General features: G+C 40.9%; 2 protein-coding genes across 2 annotated transcripts; one reads left to right on the top strand and one right to left on the bottom strand.

The window, feature by feature from the left end:
* Nucleotides 1-7,715: 7,715 nt before the first annotated feature.
* LOC130470511 (uncharacterized) lies at nt 7,716-8,732 on the bottom strand. The gene is made up of 2 exons (XM_056840774.1): nt 8,111-8,732; nt 7,716-8,019 (listed from the first exon to the last, which is right to left on the bottom strand). The coding sequence occupies exons 1-2, from the start codon at nt 8,589-8,591 to the stop codon at nt 7,748-7,750; spliced, it is 753 nt and encodes a 250-aa protein (XP_056696752.1). The 5' UTR covers nt 8,592-8,732; the 3' UTR covers nt 7,716-7,747.
* A 7,445-nt stretch (nt 8,733-16,177) lies between these two features.
* On the top strand, nt 16,178-17,290 carry LOC110794159 (uncharacterized). The gene has a single exon (XM_021999102.2). It carries the CDS (start codon nt 16,178-16,180, stop codon nt 17,288-17,290), a length of 1,113 nt encoding a protein of 370 aa, XP_021854794.2.
* Nucleotides 17,291-22,693: the final 5,403 nt, after the last annotated feature.

Genomic DNA, 22,693 nt, shown 5'->3' with positions numbered 1-22,693 from the left:
AATGTTCTTGGCAGCAGTCCAATGCGCCTCTCCTGGGTCTGACTGGTATCTGCTCGTAGCACTGAGTGCGTACGCAACATCCGGGCGTGTACATATCATAGCATACATTATTGAACCAATCAATGATGCATATGGAATCCCATTCATTCGTCTACGCTCATCAAGTGTTTTTGGGCACTGAGTCTTGCTTAGAGTCATTCCATGAGACATGGGTAGGTAGCCTCGCTTGGAGTCCGCCATCTTGAACCTATCAAGCACCTTATTGATATAAGTGCTTTGACTAAGTCCAATCATCTTTTTAGATCTATCTCTGTAAATCTTGATGCCCAATATGTACTGTGCTTCTCCTAGATCCTTCATCGAAAAACATTTCCCAAGCCAAATCTTGACAGAGTTCAACATAGGAATGTCATTTCCGATAAGCAATATGTCGTCGACATATAATACTAGGAAAGCAATTTTGCTCCCACTGACCTTCTTGTATACACAAGATTCGTCTGCGTTCTTGATGAAACCAAAGTCACTGACTGCTTCATCAAAACGTATATTCCAGCTCCTGGATGCCTGCTTCAATCCGTAGATTGACTTCTTTAGCTTGCATACCTTTTTAGCATTCTTTGGATCCTCAAAACCTTCAGGCTGTGTCATAAACACAGTTTCTGTTAAAACGCCGTTTAAGAAAGCAGTTTTGACATCCATCTGCCATATTTCGTAATCGTAATATGCAGCGATTGCTAACATTATTCGAATAGACTTTAGCATTGCAACTGGTGAAAAGGTTTCATCGTAATCCACACCGTGGACTTGCCTGTAACCTTTTGCAACCAATCTAGCTTTGAAAACTTCAAGTTTCCCATCCTTGTCCTTTTTCAGTTTGAAAACCCATTTGCTTCCAATGGCTTGGTAGCCATCTGGCAAATCGACCAAATCCCATACTTGGTTTTCAGACATGGAGTCTAATTCAGATTGCATGGCTTCTTGCCACTGCTTGGAGCTAGGGCTCGTCATAGCTTGCTTGTAAGTCGCAGGTTCATCACTTTCAAGTAATAGAACGTCATAGCTCTCGTTCGTCAAAATACCTAAGTACCTTTCCGGTTGAGATCTATATCTTTGCGATCTACGCGGGGTAACATTTCTAGATTGACCATGATTCTCACCAGATTCTTCTAAAGATCTCTGAGTTTCATCTTGAATGTCATCTTGAGCATTCTCTAGAGTTTGTTGTTCGACTCGAATTTCTTCGAGGTCTACTTTTCTCCCACTTGTCATTTTGGAAATGTGATCCTTCTCCAAAAAGACACCATCTCGAGCAACAAACACTTTGTTCTCAGATGTATTGTAGAAGTAATACCCCTTTGTTTCCTTTGGATAGCCCACAAGGATACATTTGTCAGATTTTGGATGAAGTTTGTCTGAAATTAATCGTTTGACGTATACTTCACATCCCCAAATCTTAAGAAAAGACACATTTGGAGGCTTTCCAAACCATAATTCGTATGGAGTCTTTTCGACAGCTTTAGACGGAGCTCTATTTATAGTGAGTGCAGCTGTATTTAGTGCATGTCCCCAAAATTCTAATGGAAGTTCGGCCTGACCCATCATTGACCTGACCATGTCTAGCAATGTTCTGTTCCTCCGTTCTGACACACCGTTCCATTGTGGTGTTCCAGGAGGAGTCAATTCTGATAGAATTCCACATTCTTTCAGATGGTCATCAAATTCATAGCTCAGATATTCACCGCCTCTATCAGACCGCAGTGCCTTAATCTTCTTGCCTAATTGATTCTCTACTTCACTCTGAAATTCCTTGAATTTGTCAAAGGATTCAGACTTATGCTTCATTAGGTAGACATAACCATACCTACTGAAGTCATCAGTGAAAGTGATAAAGTAGCTGAAACCACCTCTAGCATTTGTACTCATTGGTCCACATACATCTGTATGGATTAAACCCAATAGTTCATTTGCTCTTTCTCCAACTTTAGAGAAAGGTTGCTTTGTCATTTTGCCAAGTAAACATGATTCGCATTTACCATAATCCTCTAAGTTAAATGGTTCTAGAATTCCTTCCCTTTGAAGTCTTTCTAAGCGTTTCAAGTTTATATGGCCTAATCGACAATGCCACAGATAGGTGAGATCTGAATCATTCTTTTTGGCCTTTTTGGTATTTATGTTATATACTTGTTTGTCGTGATCTAATAAATAAAGTCCATTGACTAATCTAGCAGATCCATAAAACATCTCTTTAAAATAAAACGAACAACTATTGTCTTTTATTATAAAGGAAAATCCCTTAGCATCTAAGCAAGAAACTGAAATGATGTTTTTAGTAAGACTTGGAACATGGAAACATTCTTCCAGTTCCAAAACTAGCCCGGAGGGCAACGACAAATAGTAAGTTCCTACGGCTAATGCAGCAATCCGTGCTCCATTTCCCACTCGTAGGTCGACTTCACCCTTGCTTAACTTTCTACTTCTTCTTAGTCCCTGTGGATTGGAACATAAGTGTGAGCCACAACCAGTATCTAATACCCAAGAAGTTGAATTAGCAAGTATACAGTCTATAACGAAAATACCTGAAGATGGAACGACTGTTCCGTTCTTCTGATCTTCCTTTAGCTTTGGACATTCTCTTTTGTAATGGCCTATTCCATCACAATAAAGACAGCTTGATGTGGACTTGTCCTGCTTTGATTTAGCATTGCCCTTGGACTTTCCACCTTTCTTGAATGGTCTCTTTCTAGCCTTGAGTAAATCTTTGGCTTCACAGTCCAGTACTATTTCAGCCTTTCTGACAAGGTGAATAAATTCTGCAACTGTTTCTTCTCTTGGTTCACTTAGGTATTGTTGCTTGAAGCGACCAAACCCATTGTGTAGTGAATTGAGCAAGACAGAGACTGCCATCCTTTCGCTTATTGGTGTTCCTAGTAGACTTAGGCGATCAAAATATGAACACATAAGATCCACATGGAACCTCAGTGGGACGCCTACCCTCTGTTTAGTGCGAAGGAGCTGAACATGTGTTTCTTGGACCTCCATCCTATAACACCTGTTGGGAGAACTAACCTTTAGCCCAGACATTGATTCAATCAACTCATGGACGTTCAGGTCTCTGTCCTCCGTACTTCCACGACAGATATCCCTCAGATTCTTGATGAGCGTAAAAGGTTCATAAGCTACAAACCTTCTAGCCCAATCATCAGGGATATTGTTCAGCATGAGACTCATAACCTTTTTGAGATCCGCATCCCAGGCGTAAAATCTCTCAGGGGTCATGTCTCTGGCATAGTAGCTTGGCATGGGATGTGATAGTACATACTCAAGTCCATTGAGTTTGACTATTTCAACTAGCTTAGCTTCCCATTCAAGAAAATTTGTCAGGTTCAGCTTGACCATAAGCTCAGAACCCATGATGATGTTTTGATTGTTGTTTGCCATATTAAAAACTACAATTGAAAAGAATAAACAAATAAATAACCATTCACAGTTTCTCTTAATAAACTTAAATTCTAGCATACATGCATAATTCAATGTTTATTAAGCATTTTATTCAAGTTATGTGTTCCGGCAGGTGTGAATAAAATGATTCCAAGATCCTAAAATCATTGAAGAACTAAGCACAGTTTGTCGACTTAATCCTAGAACATCTTAGGTAAGCAAAAGCCTTTTGCTAATAGTCTAGAAACTATTCTTGGTTGATAGGTACGTCTAAGAACTTATTAGGTAAACCTATCGAATTTGCCACGACATAAAAGGACTCCTTACTTATATCGTTGAGTTTCACCAAAACTAACATGTACTCACAATTATTTGTGTACCTTGCCCCTTTAGGACCAATAAGTAACACCTCGCTGAGCGAAAACTATTACTAGATTGATGTAAAGGATATCCAAGCAAGTGTATATTTTGGCATGGCACCTTTTAACTCAATTTTTAAGTTTGGAACTTAAGGCTCCTACTATGTTGGTTAGATTTTAAGTGAACTAAAATCCTTAATCATGCAACATAATCAAGCTTTTGATCTCATGCATTTTAAGACATATTTAAAGCAATAAATAACTTAAAACATGCATAAGATATTTGTGATCTAGTATGGCCCGACTTCATCTTGAAGCTTTGACTTCAAAGTCCGTCTTGAAAATCTCCGTGGGAGGCACCATTTTCTTCAAATAGGATAAGCTATAACTAATTACAACTATTTGATGGTACGCAGACCATTTTGAATTGAAAAATAACTTTGGTGCTTTAGACCAATTACATTCAAATTAATGGTACGCAGACCATATTTTCTATCCTATTTGGGCCATACTAGTCACTTCATAACCTGCAAAATAGTACATATACAATATATACCATTCACCCATTCATTATCATGAATGGCCCACATAGCTGGTTAGTAAAACACATTATGCATCACGTAAACATTTGCAGCAATTAATCAAGGGCACCAATAATCTACCAATTATTCAGTCCTTATTAATTCTAATCGAGTTGTTTTAACCTTAAGGATTTGTAGACCTAATCAAGAGTTTATGACTAAAAAGCGCTCCCACTCAAACCAATAAATTCATATGCTTTACTAATTTTAAACATAAAATTGTATTTCTAGTCTAACCGGAAACATACAAATTTAATTAAAATTTAAAGCTCATATAAATTTATAATTGAATCCAAAAATTTAATTTAATTTCAGTCGCATTTAAATTAATTCATGATTTTAATTTTAGTAAAATAATTAGAATAAATTCCATTTATTATAATTATAATATTCAAAATTAAAATCAAGAAATTAATTCAAATTATTAATTTTAAAAATTAATTAAAATTACGTGAACTGAAATTTTCAAATTAAACATTCAAAACGATCTAATCGTAACGCAAACACCCTACGCGTTGCACGCACATGGGCCGTACGCACACAGCCATTGCTGGCCATGTGCGCGCAGCCCATGCGCTCGTCGCATAGCTGCTGCTGTCCTATCGCAAGCCCCCGCACAGCGCCCCATCGCACGCGAGCTATCGCTCGCAGTGCGCGCGCGCGAGATCGCTCGCTGGGCGCGCTGGCTCGCTCGCTGTGCGCGCGAGCCATCGCTCGCTGGGGCGCGACATCGCTCGCTGGGCGAGCGACATCGCGCGCTGCGCGCGCGAGCCATTGCTCGCTGGGGCGCGACATCGCTCGCTGGGCGAGCGACATCGCGCGCTGCGCGCGCGAGCAGTGCTGGGCGCAGCGCTCGTGGCACGCGAGCTTATGCTCGCTGCGCGCGAGGCTGCGCGCACTTGTGCGAGGCAGCGCGCGTTGTGGCGCAGCTCGCTTGCTGCCCACACGCGACTGCCTTGGCTCGCCCTTCGCCCACGCCCATTCGTTCATTGCTCGTGGCACACGACACAAGGCAGGGCTGCTGCCTTGTGCTCGTGCACTACGCCCTTGCTCATTGCATTCGTGCCGCACGGGCGACGAGCTCCCTTGCTCGTCGTCGCATGCCCGCATTATACAACACCCCTTAAGGGTAACACGAAGCGTCCATTGCTTCGTGCGTGCAAGTTATTTGAACGAATCGCATAAAAATTTAAAATTTATATTTAAAATTAATGACAAATTAATAAATATTATTAATTTCATAATTTTAGGGCGAAAAATCGAAAATTTATTATCCAATTGATTTCCGATTGATATGGATTCAAGTCTAGGTCATAAAAATTTAAAATTTATCGTAAATTTACAATTTTTATGGTGGTTTTTAATCATAGGTTTCTAATTAAATTACAATTAATTATGAAAATCAAATTAATTCTAAATTATTCTAATTTTCAACAAATTAATCATAATTACAAATTAGATTGCATAATTAACAAGACTAGGCATTCAAACTTGTTAAACATATGCAGTAGGTCAATCAAAAATTCAAGATTTATCAACAAGAATTGCAAATATTTAATTTAACATCTTAAATTTACGAAATTTTGCATTCGAAAAACTAAAACCTTCGAAAAGTCATAGTTAGGCTTCGAATTTGAGAATTCTGGGTTCGGCAGAAAAATACTATTTTTGTCAAAATTTTAGAATGCCTTTTACATGCGGAATTGACACAAAATCACTCAATTCGGATGAGTAATGAAGAAACTGCCGAAAAACTGCGTACATATAATTAAATAAACGCAATTTGCAATTAATTAACAATTACGAAAATTAATCACCCCTTTTAATTCTTGCAAATTTGTAATATTTAACCATGTTCATGCAATTTAGATTATGAAAATAATAAGGGGCTCGTGATACCACTGTTAGGTTATGATACATATGACATTTACATGGATCATGCGGAAACAACCATTAACCCAGGAAACATATTATTTACACATAATCATATAGCATAATTTAGATGCATACTCTTTGTTGCGTGCCCTCCCTAGCTGCGCCCGAACCGAACAAGAACAAGTCTTTTAGGACTCCAAGTGTCGTCCCTCCGTAGATAGTCCACAGCACGTCCGGATCCGCCTTAAGATTGACCAACTAGAATCGCCCTTTAAGGTACTAGAAAATTTCGGCACTTTTGAGCAAGATGTGTGTTTTAATTTTCTCTCAAAAAACTCACTTTTGAATACTTTGAAACTTGTGTATAAATTATGACCCCTAGGCCTTTATTTATAGAGTTATGGAAAAGGAATCGTAATCCTAGTAGGATGCGAATTAATTGGAATTAGAATCCTACATGAATTCTATTTAATTAATTTATCCAATTAGGAATAGAAATTTAATCATACACTGACTCTTGTAGATTCAGGAATCACGCATGAGCACAAACTCACACACACACGGCAGCCACAAGGGCTGCCCATGCGCGTGCGAGCAGCAGCCCGCGCAGCACGGCCCACGCAGCCGTGGCCCTTGGCGCGCGCTGGGCCTGCCTTGCGGTAGGCCTGGGCGCTGCCTTGGCTGGGCTTGTGGCGCGCATGCTTGCTGGGCGATGGCCCCGGCTTCGTGCTGGGCCTTCGTCCGGCAAGCCTCGTCCGATGCTAATTCGTACGATACGCTTCCGATTAAATTTCCATTTCCGGAATCTATTTCCGATACGAACAATATTTAATATTTCCGATTCCGGAATTAATTTCCGTTTCGAACAAATATTTAATATTTCCGTTTCCGGAATTATTTTCCGATTCCGGCAATATTTCCGATTCTGACAATATTTCCGTTTCCGGCAATATTTCCGATTCTGGTAATATTTCCATTTCCAATAATATTTTCCGATACGTACCATGTTTCCGTTTCCGGCAACATCTACGACTTGGATAATATTCATATTTCCGATACGATCCATATTTCCGTTTCCGGTAATATCATCGTTTCCGGAGTATTCATTTCTTGCCTGTGACGATCTTAGCTCCCACTGAAACCAAGATCCGTCGGTTCCGAATATTCATAGATGGAGTATTTAATGCCATTAAATACTTGATCCGTTTACGTACTATTTGTGTGACCCTACGGGTTCAGTCAAGAGTAAGCTGTGGATTAATATCATTAATTCCACTTGAACTGAAGCGGCCTCTAGCTAGGCATTCAGCTCACTTGATCTCACTGAATTATTAACTTGTTAATTAATACTGAACCGCATTTATTAGACTTAACATAGAATGCATACTTGGACCAAGGGCATTATTTCCTTCACTAAAAAGATGGTCCAGGACCAAGACGTTAGCCGACGGCCAACCGAAAAGAAAAAGACAAAACAGAAAATCTCTTTAGGGTCTATAAATGAACACTCACCGGGTCCGAAGTTTTCTTCAACTCAGGAAGCACAACCTTCACAGGAACAGCTTCAACAGAGGAGGCGGAATCCCACGGATCAGCTCGAACTTCGGATATCCGAGCAACCCCTGAAGGAGACAACACGTAATCCTTCAGACGAGGATTACGAGGGTTATCTTTTCCGAACTTGTACTCGGGAGCCGGGTCGTGAATAGTCTTCAAATCCAAAGAAATGCCCAACTTCTTAGGATCAATGCGGCTAAAGCCGTACTCTGCAAAAACAAAGCACAAAACATGTCAGCAAAACGAAGCAGGAAAGAGGACAAACTCACTGAAAAACGGTCTCAGCCGAAAGACACCTACCCCTGTCAAAGATCCTGCTGAGACCGGCAACAGCAAGAATGTCCTCCCTCAAAATGTAATTGAGATTCGGAAGCCAGCTAGACGGCAGTCGATGGTTATCCTCTTGAGCCAAGAACCACTGGAGGAGGTCCACATAGTGGCGATGGTTCCGATCTGGAGCTGCCACACCCCTCATATCAGGATCAGGAGCCACGAACCACTTCGGAGGACGATAAAAGTTGGGATGCTTCGGATCCGTCGGCACACGGACAAGCAACCACTCCGTTTTCCAATTGTGGTCAGAGCTAAGGTAGGGGTACGCCGTGATGTAGTTCGGATCCCCCCTTTTTCGGGACTTCTTGTTGACAATGGTCCACCAACCATACCCATCACCCTTGGAAGCATGGTTGAGAACCAGATCGTGAAGATCCCGAAAGACAGCGACAGAGCAGGGGAAATTGACGAAGTCACACACCCATCTAAATCCGATTATGTGCCTCATAGATTTGGGTGTGAGCTGGGCCAAACTAATGTTGTACGACACCAAAAGCTCGGATACGAACGGATCCAGAGGAAAGCGGAGACCATTCTCCAAATGGTGAGTATACACGGAAATGAACCCCCTCGGTGGATGAGTCACCCGAGGACGCTCTTGCTCAGGAAGCTCGCACCAATACCCCAAGGCATGCTGAATTCCGTATAGCTCCTCGGCCTTCCGATGATAATTCCCTAACTTCGCTTCCACCAACCAGTCACCGCTGACCGATTTCTCCAACGGACCGTCGATCTGCGTGGTCTCATGCAAAATTGAGGCATACTTGCCCTTCGGATCAGCTTCCGTCCAATGAACTGGAAACTCGGAGTAACGACGACGAGCACCCGAAAAGCCAGCTCTCTCACCAGAGGTTGCGCGTTCATCTTCGGAAGCATCCCAACCAATCGAACTCTTCTCCAACGGCCTCTCCGAAGGTCGACCCCTCGAAGATTTCGGTAACCTCCCCGAAGGCACGTTCTCTCTCTCACTCGAAGAGCCAACAACGAACTTGCTTTTGCCCCTATTCTTTGCCATGGTCGCGAAATCTCGATCTAGGGTTTAGATTGAGGGGTAGAAGGAAGAACGAAGAAAAAAGGAGAACTCAGAAACAAATTACCTTTTTCCGAAGCGGAATTCGCCGATAAAGCGAACAACACAAGTTCCCGAAGTCTAAAGTTGGCCGAATTTCGTAGATCTGAAGAAGCAAATTGCACTGCGATCGCCGGAATTTAGAGAGAGAATGGGTTTGAAATAAGGAGTAAAAAGTTCAAAAGGAGCAAAGCACCCAGTATTTATAGAAAAGAGAAAGGGCGCATCAACTTCCTCAAACCCACGATCTCCATGACACAGTACAATTCCCAACACTTGTCATCAATGCAAATCATCCCTTTTCAAAAAAAGAGAGGGAACTTTCGGACTTCTGACAGCTGGAAACCCACCCATTTAATTCTAAATGGACCGGGTCTGGGGGGCATGTTGTTTGGGCTCCCAATTGACTCTCAATTGGGCCACTAAGTCCAAAGCCCAATGGCTCTAAACAACAACATCGAACCCACCAGTGGCTATTCAGCCATCCATTAAGGCCCAAGGCCCAATAGTAATAAATGACCTATGGGCATTTATTATGCAAACACTATAAATAGGCCGCCAAGGCTCACACCTCAAGGTACGTCCAATTTACCGCCTCAAGACTACTCTTCTAGAGAACTTCTCTCTAGAATCCGAGCATCATTCTTACTTAGGCATCGGAGGGGCTTTCCTCGGAAACACCCCCGAGGCTAGTGACTTTGCTCTTGTGCAGGTGAATTCGGACTCCACTCATTCAAACAAGCAAGATCTTCAACACATACCAAAGGGCCTTCATTCGAAGCCCATTGTTTCCATCTTTACAACACCGGAACACCTATATATCAAAAGATTACTCTATCAAAAGTAACTTGAAATCATCAAAGCCTACGTGAATATTATGAGTGACATGAATACACAAATTTAATATTTACAATTTTTTAAATGTTGTGAGGTAATAGAAAGAAACTGAGTGCCTTACTAACAGATAATAAGCAAAACTCAGATACATATTCGTATTGAGTTGCTCGGTGAAACTTACAACCCGAATGTAAGTATTTATAGGAAAACTTAGTTACTATTATAGTATGACAAATTTGACTATTTACTACAATTTTACAATATGAATTCTCAATTGATTTGTCAAATATGGGGGCTACTATTGATTTGTAGAACATTCACCATATAGGCATGCACCGTCCTATACCATATTTAACATTAAAATATTTTTTGTACCGATTTATAATTATATACGTTAAATTATTACTAGGACTGCAAACGAGGCGAGCCGATCAGAGTTTTACCATGTTCGAGCTAAGCCTGATAAGGATTTTCACTGTTCGAGCTTTGTTCGAGCTTGACCGAGATTTGCAATTTGTTGTTCGAGCTTTGTTCAATTAATTAAGCATCCGACTTTTACCTTGTTCGAGCTAAGCCTGATAAGGATTTTGACTGTTCGAGCTTTGCTCGAGCTTAACCGAGATTTTTAATTTGTTGTTCGAGCTTTGTTCAATTCGTTAAACATCCGACTTTTACCTTGTTCGATCTAAGCCTGATAATTAAGGATTTTGAGTGTTCGAGCATTGCTTGAACTTGACCGAAATTTACAATTTGTTATTCGAACTTTGTTTAATTCATTAAGCATCCGACTTTCTCGAGCTCGAGTTTGAGCTCGTGTTCGAGCTAAACGAGCTTTATCCTAGCTTAACAAACTATCTTTGAAAACTTAACTTGATATTTTTATCTTTATAGAGCATGCTTTAGTTGAATCCTTGGGTCGCTTGACGATGACAACTTAATGACTTTGTAGGGCATTTATACTAGCCATTGAGATTTAAAGAGATCGGAGCAATAATAAAGGAATGAATTTGGAAACAAGGAAGGCCGGAATTTCACATTGTGAGAGTTGTGAATCAATCAATCAAATCGTCAAATTGATGCAAACTAATATGATGAAGGAAAAACTTAACAAAATATATGAATATGAATGAAATGTTCTATGGAATATTATATTGCATGATTGATTCACTTCTTTTTATTTATTTTGTTGACATTAAGGGTCATTTTTTCAAAAAAAAAAACTTATATTTTATTCCATAATAAAATTATTTTCGAGCTAGAACGATTAATCAACGAGCTTATTAACGAGTTATAAGCGAGTGCTCATGAACATTTACGAGCCGAACGTGATGTTGTTTGAGCTTGACTCGTTTATTTATCGAGCCTAGGATTTTTCTTCAAGCTCGTTCATTATTTAATAAACGAGTTTTGTCCGAGCTTGGTCGCGAACGTATCGTCTCATTTACAGCCCTAATCGTCACACAACACTTGTTTTTACGCGTAATTTAATATAGTAACTAGTTTTTGGGCCCGGGCGATGCCCCGGGTTACTACATTAATAACATTCGCTTTTAGTTATATGTGTTTTTTCCAATAATAACATGAAACATGTAATAGATTAGTGGTAAAAGACTTTATTGTTTAAACTCTAGGTTAAGGGTTCAAACCTTTAGCAAACTATATTTGATTTTTTTTAATGTATATGAAGATTACATGGAGCAAATTACCCATAAGCAGAGCGCCACGTGTTACATATACTTTTTCATAAACGTCTTTTAATATATAGTATAGATTGGGTAGTAGCTAGACGGATAGTTATATTTTAATGTGCAAGTGGGTTTAACATTTTAATGAAGTGTTTTTATTGACGGAATTGGGTTAATTAGTTGATTGTAGGGAAGATAAATAATATTAGTGAAGGCGATGTTAGTGAGAAAGAAACGATAAAATAACTAGACAAATTTGTTAAGGATTGTGATTTTTTTTTTGTGAGAAATTACTTTATAAAAAGATATAATTAACTACAATATCTTATGAAATATTTATGTTGTACGTAGTAATAATAGACTACATCTGGCTACATTATGAACGTAAAATAAAAATTTTGTTTCAGGATTGACTTTACCATGTGTATTTCACGAGAAAGGGGTAATTAAAAACAAATGGGAAATTCACATTAGTACACTTGTACTATTGGCTTTTGTCAATGATACACTTATTTAAAATTATATTGCCAATGGTACACTTAAGGTACTGACTTTCATATTTCCATGACTTATATTCCATTAAATATTTAACTGTGGTTAATTGGGTTAAAAATTAAAAAAAATTAAAAATGTTTTATCGATTCTATTTTTTGCTCCTATTCTTCTTTAAAGAATGGGGTTAACCTGTGCGACTGTGAGCCCTATCTATAAGAACACATTTTTAAAACCAATCGACGGAGAAATTAAATGTTTGGAACTCCAATTTGTTATCTCAAGCTTAAAGACTCGCTTTAATAAAGTCAGTTATATATTGAATCCGGATAACTATATTTTATTTGTTTTATAAATCCCCAAATACATGGAAGGAAATTAATTTCATTGTTAATAAGTTCTGGTGGCTGGGTTGCAATAAGAGAAGTGGATTTATTGGAGAAGTTGGAATGTTTTGACAAAGCCAGAAAATTTGAGTTCAATTTCATTCGAACGCACTACTCGAGTGCTCGTTGCAAGAAGAGTGTCAAGAAATTTCAGTTTTCTACCTCAAGAAACCCAAAAAAATGGCCTTTGATAAGGGCTTTTCAAAGTTGTGTTTAGGTTTTTAGATGACATGAAAAAGAGGGAGACACTGTTTTTAGGTTTTTGCGTTCAAATCAAACTGTTATTCTTTGTTTGTTTTTTTATATTATTTTTAACCAATGGTTAACCGTATATAAACTACCTTATGGAAAAGTTTATCGTAATAACATTATAAGTGTACTATTGGCAAGTCAATTTATATTGAGTGTATCGTTGGCAAAAGCCACTTATTTACAATGGAGTACAATAAATATCATACATCGGAATAAAAGTTAACTTAAAATGCTTAAAAGTTAAGCATATATAGGTAAAAGTTATCTATTTTTCAGTGATAAATTTTTTCATTTTAGTAAAACTTATTTCTTTAAAATAACTAATAATGTATAAAATTAATCATTTAACCCTTTAAAATATTTATCTATCAAATTTTTTTTACTAATATAAAAGTTAATCAAAACTAGGTTAAAGTTACAAAAAAAACGGTTAAAGTTATCTTGGTGTACAATAAATTTATTGTACACCTTGTGCGCACAAGACCAACAGTACAAGTGTACTAGCGGGAATTTCCCAAAACAAATCTTACGTTCATAATCTAGCCGATGATTATAACAATTTTTTATTTTTAAGGTAGCTAGTTAATTATAACATTTTTTTTTAAGAAGGTAATTTCTGGCAAGAACTCAATTTTATTAGGTACGGAGTAGTTAGTTTTGACAAATTTAGGCACAAAATAGAATAGTTATACGGAGGGGTAGTACATCTAGACGGTGGGTTTGATAAAATTGAGTAAAGAGAAGTTGCGATAAATGGATGTAAGTTGAATGTGCAGAGAATAGAGATAGAACACGGCAAAATACGGCGCAGGTATTGTCACTTTCAATAAATTCTATCTTGAATCTTGAATCTTGAATGATCGATCATATTTAATCTGGGTAGACTAGTCGGTGTCGGAAGACCCGCAACCAAAAGGAGATAGAACCTCATCTTCTCAGAATCCCATGTTCAGACTGAACATTTCAGAGTGATTGCATTATCTTCTTGTCTGGAAATACAGTTCACCGTCCTCTGCAACTTCCAACTGCCATCTGGTAGATTGGGTTCGACAGTTAACTTCAAATGGCGAAAAGGGGGGTGGTTACTGTTACTGTTACTGTTACTGTTACTTTCTTTTTCTCTTAAAAGCGAATCATTCTAAATCTTAATGTTTTTCCATACATACAATCTTAACGAGTTCAACCTAGTACACGGTCACGGTGTCGGAAAACTGACAACCAAATCGGGATAAGATAAAACCGGCCTCATCCAAATTCTTCATTTATTTTACTTCATAAACCCGCAACCTCTTGCTCTAACCTAAACTATTCCTGTGTATTAGTGTAAATTTAAATGAATATTGTACTTTTTACCGAACAAAAGACATTAGACCTGTCAAACGAGTCGGCCAAGTCATACTTCATATCATACAAAGTAATACCCTTTGTTCGGGCCCTCCTTACGGGACCCACTTTTACATAAATTACCAAAATGCCCTTCTAGGGGAAGTTACTAAAAATACCCTCAAGCACAAACCTCTTGATGGGCTCAGACCAAAACTTAGGGGCCCATATCTCAGCCTCCTACAGGCCCAAGATTTCACACCCCTACACTTGCCCATATTTATTAAGTATACCATCCTGCATTACTATAAATATGTCTCACCTAATCATTACTCAGGTATGCAATTATTCCCAAACTCACTCTCTAACTATTTTCTCTCTCTAACAAGACCCGACTTGAGCGTCGGAGAGGGTTTCTCGGGAACCCCCCCCGAGACAGTTTACGTTTGCCCTTTTGTAGGAAAAGCGACAGCCCGATTGGAGGAAAACAACAGCCCTGGTTGACGAGGCTTCCCTTATTTTCACACTTAGCAATTTTTTCGCAGAAACAGTTGGCGCCGTCTGTGGGGAAGTCAACTAAAAGCCATGGTTAACACTTGACGAACCAGACAACACTCCTCCTCTCATCGATCAGAGTCCCATCCCAATTACGTGTTGATGCCTACTCCGAGGAACGGAGATGATCACGATGGTGATCAGGACCATGAAAATAAACAGCCCCATGTCGAAGGTCACCATGAGAACTTGGTCACCCGAAAAGATTTAGAGCATTTGGCTGCTCAAGTTAATGAGGCTATCCACAACCTCCAAGGAATGGGAGAAGGACCTTCAAGGAAACAGCCAAACCACCCTACCAGCTCAAAGGTGAGCATAACATCTCATACCATCCACATGACACAACCTCGAAGTGTGATGGACAGGCTAGGTGACAGGGGTGGGGCACAACCTCGCCCTCACCAATCAAGGGTCAGCCAAGATGCCAGCCGAGTAATTGAAGAGCGGCAGCTGCACAGAGGAGACCTTGATGCTCGAGACCTCTTGCACAGGAGGCGCCTCGAACAAGCCAGAGAAGCCATCAAGAATGATTGGATCACCCGAGGTCTACCCCCCTCTAGTGCCAAGACTACAACCTCCGCACGAGACCACCCCACTCCTTCAAAGCCAGTCGGACCGATCGAGGTCAGCTTCCGAAGGACATCTCTCATGAGGCACTCACCTTCTCCCACAAGGAGACGTCACTCACCCCCTAGTCGGGCTAGAGGCCATTCCCCCAGGACAAGGGTTTCACTCCCCGATCAACAGCCAGGGGCTCATTCATCATCTCATCGCCCTAGGTATCGTTCACCCTCAAGAATAGGAAGGAGCCCTCCACGCCGTGAGCGAACATACTCGCCTCTCTCAGAGAGTAGAGGTAGGCATACCTCCCCAAGAGAAAGATGGGACTCCCCTCCACCAAGAACTGATAGGCACAGGCATACCTCATCATTGCAAGAGGCTCTCACTCCCTTCTCCCAAGAAATAATGAACACCCCTCGCCGAGACAAAGTGAAGATCCCTACCATCGAGCCTTTCGATGGAACTACGGATCCACAGGAACACATGGCCGCCTATGCGGCTCAAATGAACGTTCAGACTGGATGCGAAGCTACTTGGTGCAGGTACTTTCCCACCACCTTGAAGGGTCTTGCACTTATCTGGTTCAACAAGCACGTGCCGAAGGGGAGTATCAAGAGCTACAGCGAGCTTGAAAAGGTGTTCATCAGCAAATTCGATGCGGGTCGAAGACATCAAAAGACAAGTGTTAACTTGATGGCGGTCAGACAGGGAGAGATGGAGACTCTTCGCAACTATATCAAGAGGTTCAATGAAGAAGTCCTAAAGATACATAATCTCAAGGACAACCAAGTTCGCAGCCCTCTTGGCGGGGCTTCAGCCAGATGACTTCAAATTCGAGTTGATCAAGTCTGGGGTGTCTAACCTCGAAGAAGCAATGGGGAAGACCCAAATGCACATTCAAGCCACATATATTTGTAAGATCAATTGGGGTGGTGAGAGTGAAACAAGGCAAAAACAAAAGCCAAGACCAAACGACAGCCACGATCAAACTCAGCCCTCCTTCAAAAGGTCAGTTATGGTTGATGACCATGGTGAGGATCCGAGGTACAACCGCAATAGGAGGGAGATTTACCTTGATCTCAAAGGAAAAGACATCCTCCCTAAGCCACCTGCAATCCGTACGCCCGAAGAGAAGCGAGACAAGTCACTTTGGTGTGAGTTTTACCACGAGTGCGGGCACACCACAAAGAACTGTAGGGAGCTGAAAAAGGCACTGGATCACTTGGCTGACAAGGGCAAGCTGAATAATTATTTAAGGAATAATCCTCCCCCAAAAACAAAAGCCAAAGAAAAGGAGTCCTCTAGTCATGATACGGGAGACTACATTGGAATGATAGCCGGAGGCTTGGCAACAAGCAAGTCTGTAAGCAAGGCGAAGGATAGCTTATGGGCACTTGAACATCAAGTCCTAAAAGTGGCATCGACTTCTCAAACATCCCCGGTGATGACTTTTGGTGGGAATACTAGCCACCCAATTCAAGAGTCCCTTGACGATCCCCTGGTCATCGAGATGAAAGTCGCTAACTCAACGGTAGGGCGAGTGTTAGTGGATAGTGGATCATCCGCCGACATCATTACTCTAAAGTGTCTAGAAGGGCTCAAGTATTCCAAAGATGATTTAAAAACCATCTCCCAACCACTCATTGGGTTCGGAGGTCAAGCCGTCCATCCCCAAGGCACTATCAAGCTACCCGTCAGGCTGGGTTCCAAGAATAAAGGAAGGCGAATGCTAGTAGAATTTCTTGTCGTTGATATCTCCTTACCATACAACATCATCTTAGGTCGGCCTCTACTAAACAAAATAAAAGCCGCAATCTCTGTGTACCAACTTCTCATGCAGTTTGAGTTGGAAGATGGCACCGTGGGAAAAATCTTTGGGGATCAACAAGTGGGCAGGCGATGCTATGTTAACAGCCTCAAGAGAGGGACAAGTACCCCCCAGCCACTGGCCAAGAAAGCCAAGCCGGAAGGGACTCGAAACTCCTGAAGGAAAGCCCCTCCCTCGTCCATGGAACGCCGACAACCTTAGAAGGTTTTATGTTCAATCTCCTAAGCATTTCTCCCTTTCTCAAAAGTACTTAGCTTTATAGCTCACAGCCATAGTTTTCAATGATGAAAGTGGGGGTAAGATACATGTAAGCCCGCCATAGGCTAAATAACATTCCATCATTGTAAACCAATTTTCAATATTTCAAGGCAATAGTAAAGAGCTCGACGGATATTACTTAGGAATTTTTTTGTCTTTTTAGAATGTTGTAAAGTAGAAGCCAAACGTTGGCCAAGCAAGCTCAGCATGCATCAAAAGGAAAAGACAAGCCAAGTTCAAACATATGAACTCACACTTATACTTAGCAAAATAATCTAAGTCATTTTCAAGAATGGTGCTTCATTGTTCGCCCAAGCATGGGGCACATTAGTCCCTTTGGAGAGCAAAAACCCATTCCCATACTTAGCAAAAATATCTAAGTCATTTTCAAGAATGGCGCATCATCGTTCGCCCAAGCATGGGGCTCATTAGTCCCTTTGGAGAACAGAAGCCCATTCCCATACTTAGCAAAATAATCTAAGTCATTTTCCAGAATGGTGCTTCATCGTTCGCCCAAGCATGGGGCTCATTAGCTCCTTTGGAGAACAACAGCCCATTCCCATACTTAGCAAAATAATCTTAGTCATTTTCAAGAATGGTGCATCATTGTTCACCCAAGCATGGGGCTCATTAGCTCCTTTTGAGAACAGCAGCCCATTTCCATACTTAGCAAAATAATCTAAGTCATTTTCAAGAATGGTGCATCACGTTCACCCAAACATGGGGCTCATTAGCTCCTTTGGAGAACAACAGCCCATTCCCATATTTAGAAAAATATCTAAGTCAATTTCAAGAATGGTGCATCATCGTTCGCCCAAGCATGGGGCTCATTAGCTCCTTTGTAAAACAGAAGCCCATTCCCATACTTAGCAAAATTATCTAAGTTATGTGCGGAAAGTAGAAGTCACGACACCATCATGTGCAACGAGTAGAAGCCATCGCACCATCATGTGCGGCGAGTAGAAGCCACCTAGCCTTGGCCTTAGCCTGCCCTCACACTCACTAAACAAGCCCAACTCACAAATATTTCCGAAAAACACAAACAAAACAAAACAAAACAAAAACCCATCAGCCATCATTTTACATGGGGCACGAGAGAGTGAGGAAAAAAAAAAAGCCCGAAAACAAACGCCCAACTTTGGGCTAAGTCCAAGTGTGCACGCCAACAAGGCCAACCACGCCCAATTAGCCGCGCGCAGCAAAACAACCGCCCTACACTGGGCCCTAGAGCGCAAAGGAGCTCGCCTATCGTCAAATGCCTCACCTATCGTGCAGCGAGCAACAGCCGCACCCGCAACCCGTGCTCAAACCGCGTGCCACGCGCGCAAAAACAACAGCCAAGCCCACCCCATGTGAGTTTGGTGTGCGCGCGCCCAAGGGAAATAAAAGCAACAGCCACGCCCAGTGGTAGGACCTCACCTCGCCCGAAAAACGCGTTGATCTCACCCCACGTACGCGACAAAACAACAGCCATGGGCGGGCATCATTCGCCCAACACCACGCCACGGCTCGCCTAGCATTCTCCCACACGGATCAAGAGCCAAGGTCATGACAGCCCGTGGGCGCGAATGACCGCAAAACAATCACCTAACCTTGGGCTCAGCTTGTCCGAAGGATCAAGCTTGCCCTCATGTGTGGAAAACGACAGCCACGTCCGGGTGTGCATCAGCCATGATCTCAAGCACGAGGACGTTCAAAGAACATTTCCATACTTAGGAAAAATTTCAAGTCCTAGAATAACGGAAGCCAAGCACAGCTCCCCTCGCCATAGACAAGATGCGAGAAACTAAAGCCACGCCTAGATGTGACCCTCGTCTCGTGCGGCAAATGACAGCCACAACCGCCCATATATGCGTGCCTAGGGTGACAAACTACCGCCTAGCCAAGAGAAGCCTCGTGCGCACACTACGAACGACGAATAGCAGCCAAGCACTACATATGCGCACATGAAAAGCCATGCACGAGCCTTGCGAAAAATAGAAGCCACGAAAACCCCATATGGTATCTCATGGGCGACGAACAACAGCCCAACACTTGGCCTAGCGCAAATAATCGACAGCCAAGCCCAACGCTACCAGCTCCTCGGGCAAACTTCCTTCACACATCAGATGTGAAGAGCAACCGCTCCGCCTAGTACATCACTCGACCAACACACCTCCCGCCACGACGCGACAAACATTAGCCCAAGCATGGGGCTCATGAGTCTCTCTGGAGGATAGAGATCATCCCATACTTAGAAAAATAATCTAAGTCTTTCAAGCATGGCGCTTCATCGTTCGCCCAAGAATGGGGCTCATTAGCCTCTATTGGAGAGCAAAAGCCCACCTCATACTTAGAAAAATAATCTAAGTCTATTCAAGCATGGCGCTTCATCGTTCGCCCAAACGTGAGGCTCATTAGTTCCTTTGGAGAACAAAAGCCCATCTCATACTTAGCGAAATTATTTAAGTCTATTCAAGCATGGTGCTTCATCATTCGCCCAAACGTGGGGCTCATTAGTTCCTTTGGAGAACAAAATACCACCTCATACTTAGCAAAATAATCTAAGTTTATTCAAGCATGGTGCTTCATCGTTCGCCCGAGCATTGGGCTCATTAGTTCCTTTGGAGAACAAAAGCCCATCTCATACTTAGCAAAATTACCTAAGTCTATTCAATCCTGGCGCTTCATAGTTCGCCCAAGCATGAGGCTCATTAGCCTATATTGGAGAACAAAAGCCCATCTCATACTCAGAAAAATTATCTAAGTCTATTCAAGCGTGGCGTTTTATCGTTCGCCCAAACATGAAGCTCATTAACACCACTCTCCCGTGCACAAATCAACAGCCACGCACGAGAGACAAAGCGCCCCTTATGCCTGCCTACCCGTGTGAGACTCACATCCCCGTTCGCGGAATAGCAGCCCCAACGTACATCAAATGCCCAAACAAGAGCTAGGCTCGCTCATGTATCCCCGCATAAAAAATAAACGCCCAAGTGGTTGAGGTTGTTGGGCATGCGCGTGCATCATCCGCCAATATCAACATATTGTCCGCCAAAAATCAAGACTATGCAAGTACAATTGGCTTGTAGTGTATGCATACCAACAAATTGGGCGGACAAGGCATGCAAAGGTGGAAAAGCTTGCATTATTATAATTAAAGAACCGCCAAACAAATTTGCACTAATAGCCGCAACATCAAATGCAAGGCCCAATAGTAAACTACTCGCCATGGGTGGTAAACTACTCGCCCAAAATGATTCTCCAAAATGCAAGGCCCAATAGTAAACTACTCGCCATGGGTGGTAAACTACTCACCCAAAATGATTCTCCAAGAATCATTCGCCACATGGCCCACATGGATTCCCACTTGGGAATTAAGCTTAGCAATTGCATGCACATCAAAGCAACATTCATCATCAGCCATTTTATCAAGCTATGGAGTGACATTATCAGCCACATGGTATAACAAGTAGGCATTATAATTACACCAGCCACATGTTACAAAACCAATTACTATATTCTACTCCGCCAAACACACAAGCTTCGAGACGACTAGTCTTATATATTTGGCGTGGGGCTAATGTTCGGGCCCTTCTTACGGGACCCACTTTTACATAAATTACCAAAATTCCCTTCTAGGGGAAGTTATTAAAAATACCCTCAAGCACAAACCTCTTGATGGGCTCAGACAGAACTTAGAGGCCCATATCTCAGCCTCCTACAGGCCCAAGATTTCACACCCCTACACTTGCCCATATTTACTAAGTATGCCATCCTGCATTACTATAAATATGTCTCGCCTAATCATTACTCAGGTATGCAATTATTCCCAAACTCAGTCTCTAACTACTTTCTCTCTCTAACAAGACCTGACTTGAGCGTCGGAGAGGGTTTTCTCGGGAACCCCTCCGAGACCGTTTACGTTTGCCCTTTTGTAGGAAAAGCGACAGCCCGATTGGAGGAAAACAACAGCCCTGGTTGACGAGGCTTCCCTTATTTTCACACTTAGCAATTTATTCGCAGAAGCAACATTAATTTCAGCTTCGGATCTATCTAATGGATTGAAAGATTTTAGAACACATATTATATTTTGATTCATTTGCGTAATAAATGAAATCATATCTCAATAGAATATGCAAAATATGTGCACAAATGAACAAATTATCATAAGAATTATATTCAATCAAATTCAACGATAAAAATGACGTATAACTCAAATCAAAATCATATTACATCCATCAATAGTAACAATCAAATTTTAATTATGATTGCTAATCTATATTATAATCCGTGAATAATTACGGCTTTAAATATTAATTATGATTGCTAATTTATATTATAATTAATTGAGATTTGTCCTACTGATTGTTTATAATTATTAGAAGGCTATAAATTTATTTCGTTCAATGTATGGGATTGAGTAGGGCCAGAGCTGTTAAAATATATGATCGGGTCAGGTCCGAGTAGGATTATACCGAATATCAGATCATGATCAGGTTGGATTATGCCTGATCATTTTGTTATTTTGTTATTCCGATCGGACAAAGGACATGTAATAAGTTAGCACGTCTCATAGCAAGATGAAATGCTAATAAGCCAGCCTTTGTATGGTTAAACAATTTCACTCAAATTCGCAACTTTGGTGAACCTTGATTTACTTAATAAAATTATTCGCCTAACGTTTCCTTCAGGAAAAAAGAGAGAGTAGTTATCCCTTTTTTCAAGTGTAACCAGATAGCACGACCATTGCCTGTTTTAACTTGCCCCAGTAAGAGCATTGTTAATAGTGTGTATTTTTTTTGTACTTGGGGAGAAATAAGGGGAAAAGCCAAAATTTGGGGTTAATGGGTGGGAAAATTTTGCACTTGGGGAGTGCAAAATCAAAAACCCCCTTGCCATGGGGAATTTTTAGATTTGGAGTGAAAAAATTCACCCAATCTAAATCCGCCATGTGGCATGACATAAAAAATTCATGTAACGATTATTTTTCAACGAGAATTTGTTTATATTTCTGATTCATAAAAAATATATATATATATATATATATATATATATATATATATATATATATATATATATATATATATATATATATATATATATATATATATATATATATATATATATAAATTGTTTATATTTCTGATTCACACAAAAATAAAATAAATTTACCATCATTCATACAAATTCAAGATCTACAAATAGACATCCATTTTGATACTCCATTCGTATTTATTTAAGGGATACACTTGTCTTTTCCGTGCGTATTTATTTAAGAGATACACTTGCCATTTTTCCTAACTTATCAACCCCACCATCTAA

Source organism: Spinacia oleracea, chromosome 3 (genome assembly GCF_020520425.1).
Source record: "Spinacia oleracea cultivar Varoflay chromosome 3, BTI_SOV_V1, whole genome shotgun sequence".
NCBI classification, from domain to species: domain Eukaryota; kingdom Viridiplantae; phylum Streptophyta; class Magnoliopsida; order Caryophyllales; family Amaranthaceae; genus Spinacia; species Spinacia oleracea.
The sequence above is the reverse complement of the archived record's forward strand: the minus strand, read 5'-3'. Positions and strand labels throughout refer to the sequence as shown.

Excerpts from the sequence above, each read along its gene's own strand:
- LOC130470511 (XM_056840774.1), bottom strand. The coding sequence starts at position 8,591 with ATGAGGCACATAATCGGATTTAGATGGGTGTGTGACTTCGTCAATTTC. Across the intron at positions 8,020-8,110 it reads CAGCAGGATCTTTGACAGGG|AGTACGGCTTTAGCCGCATT; the intron begins GTAGGTGTCTTT and ends TTGTTTTTGCAG.
- LOC110794159 (XM_021999102.2), top strand. The coding sequence starts at position 16,178 with ATGGGGAAGACCCAAATGCACATTCAAGCCACATATATTTGTAAGATC.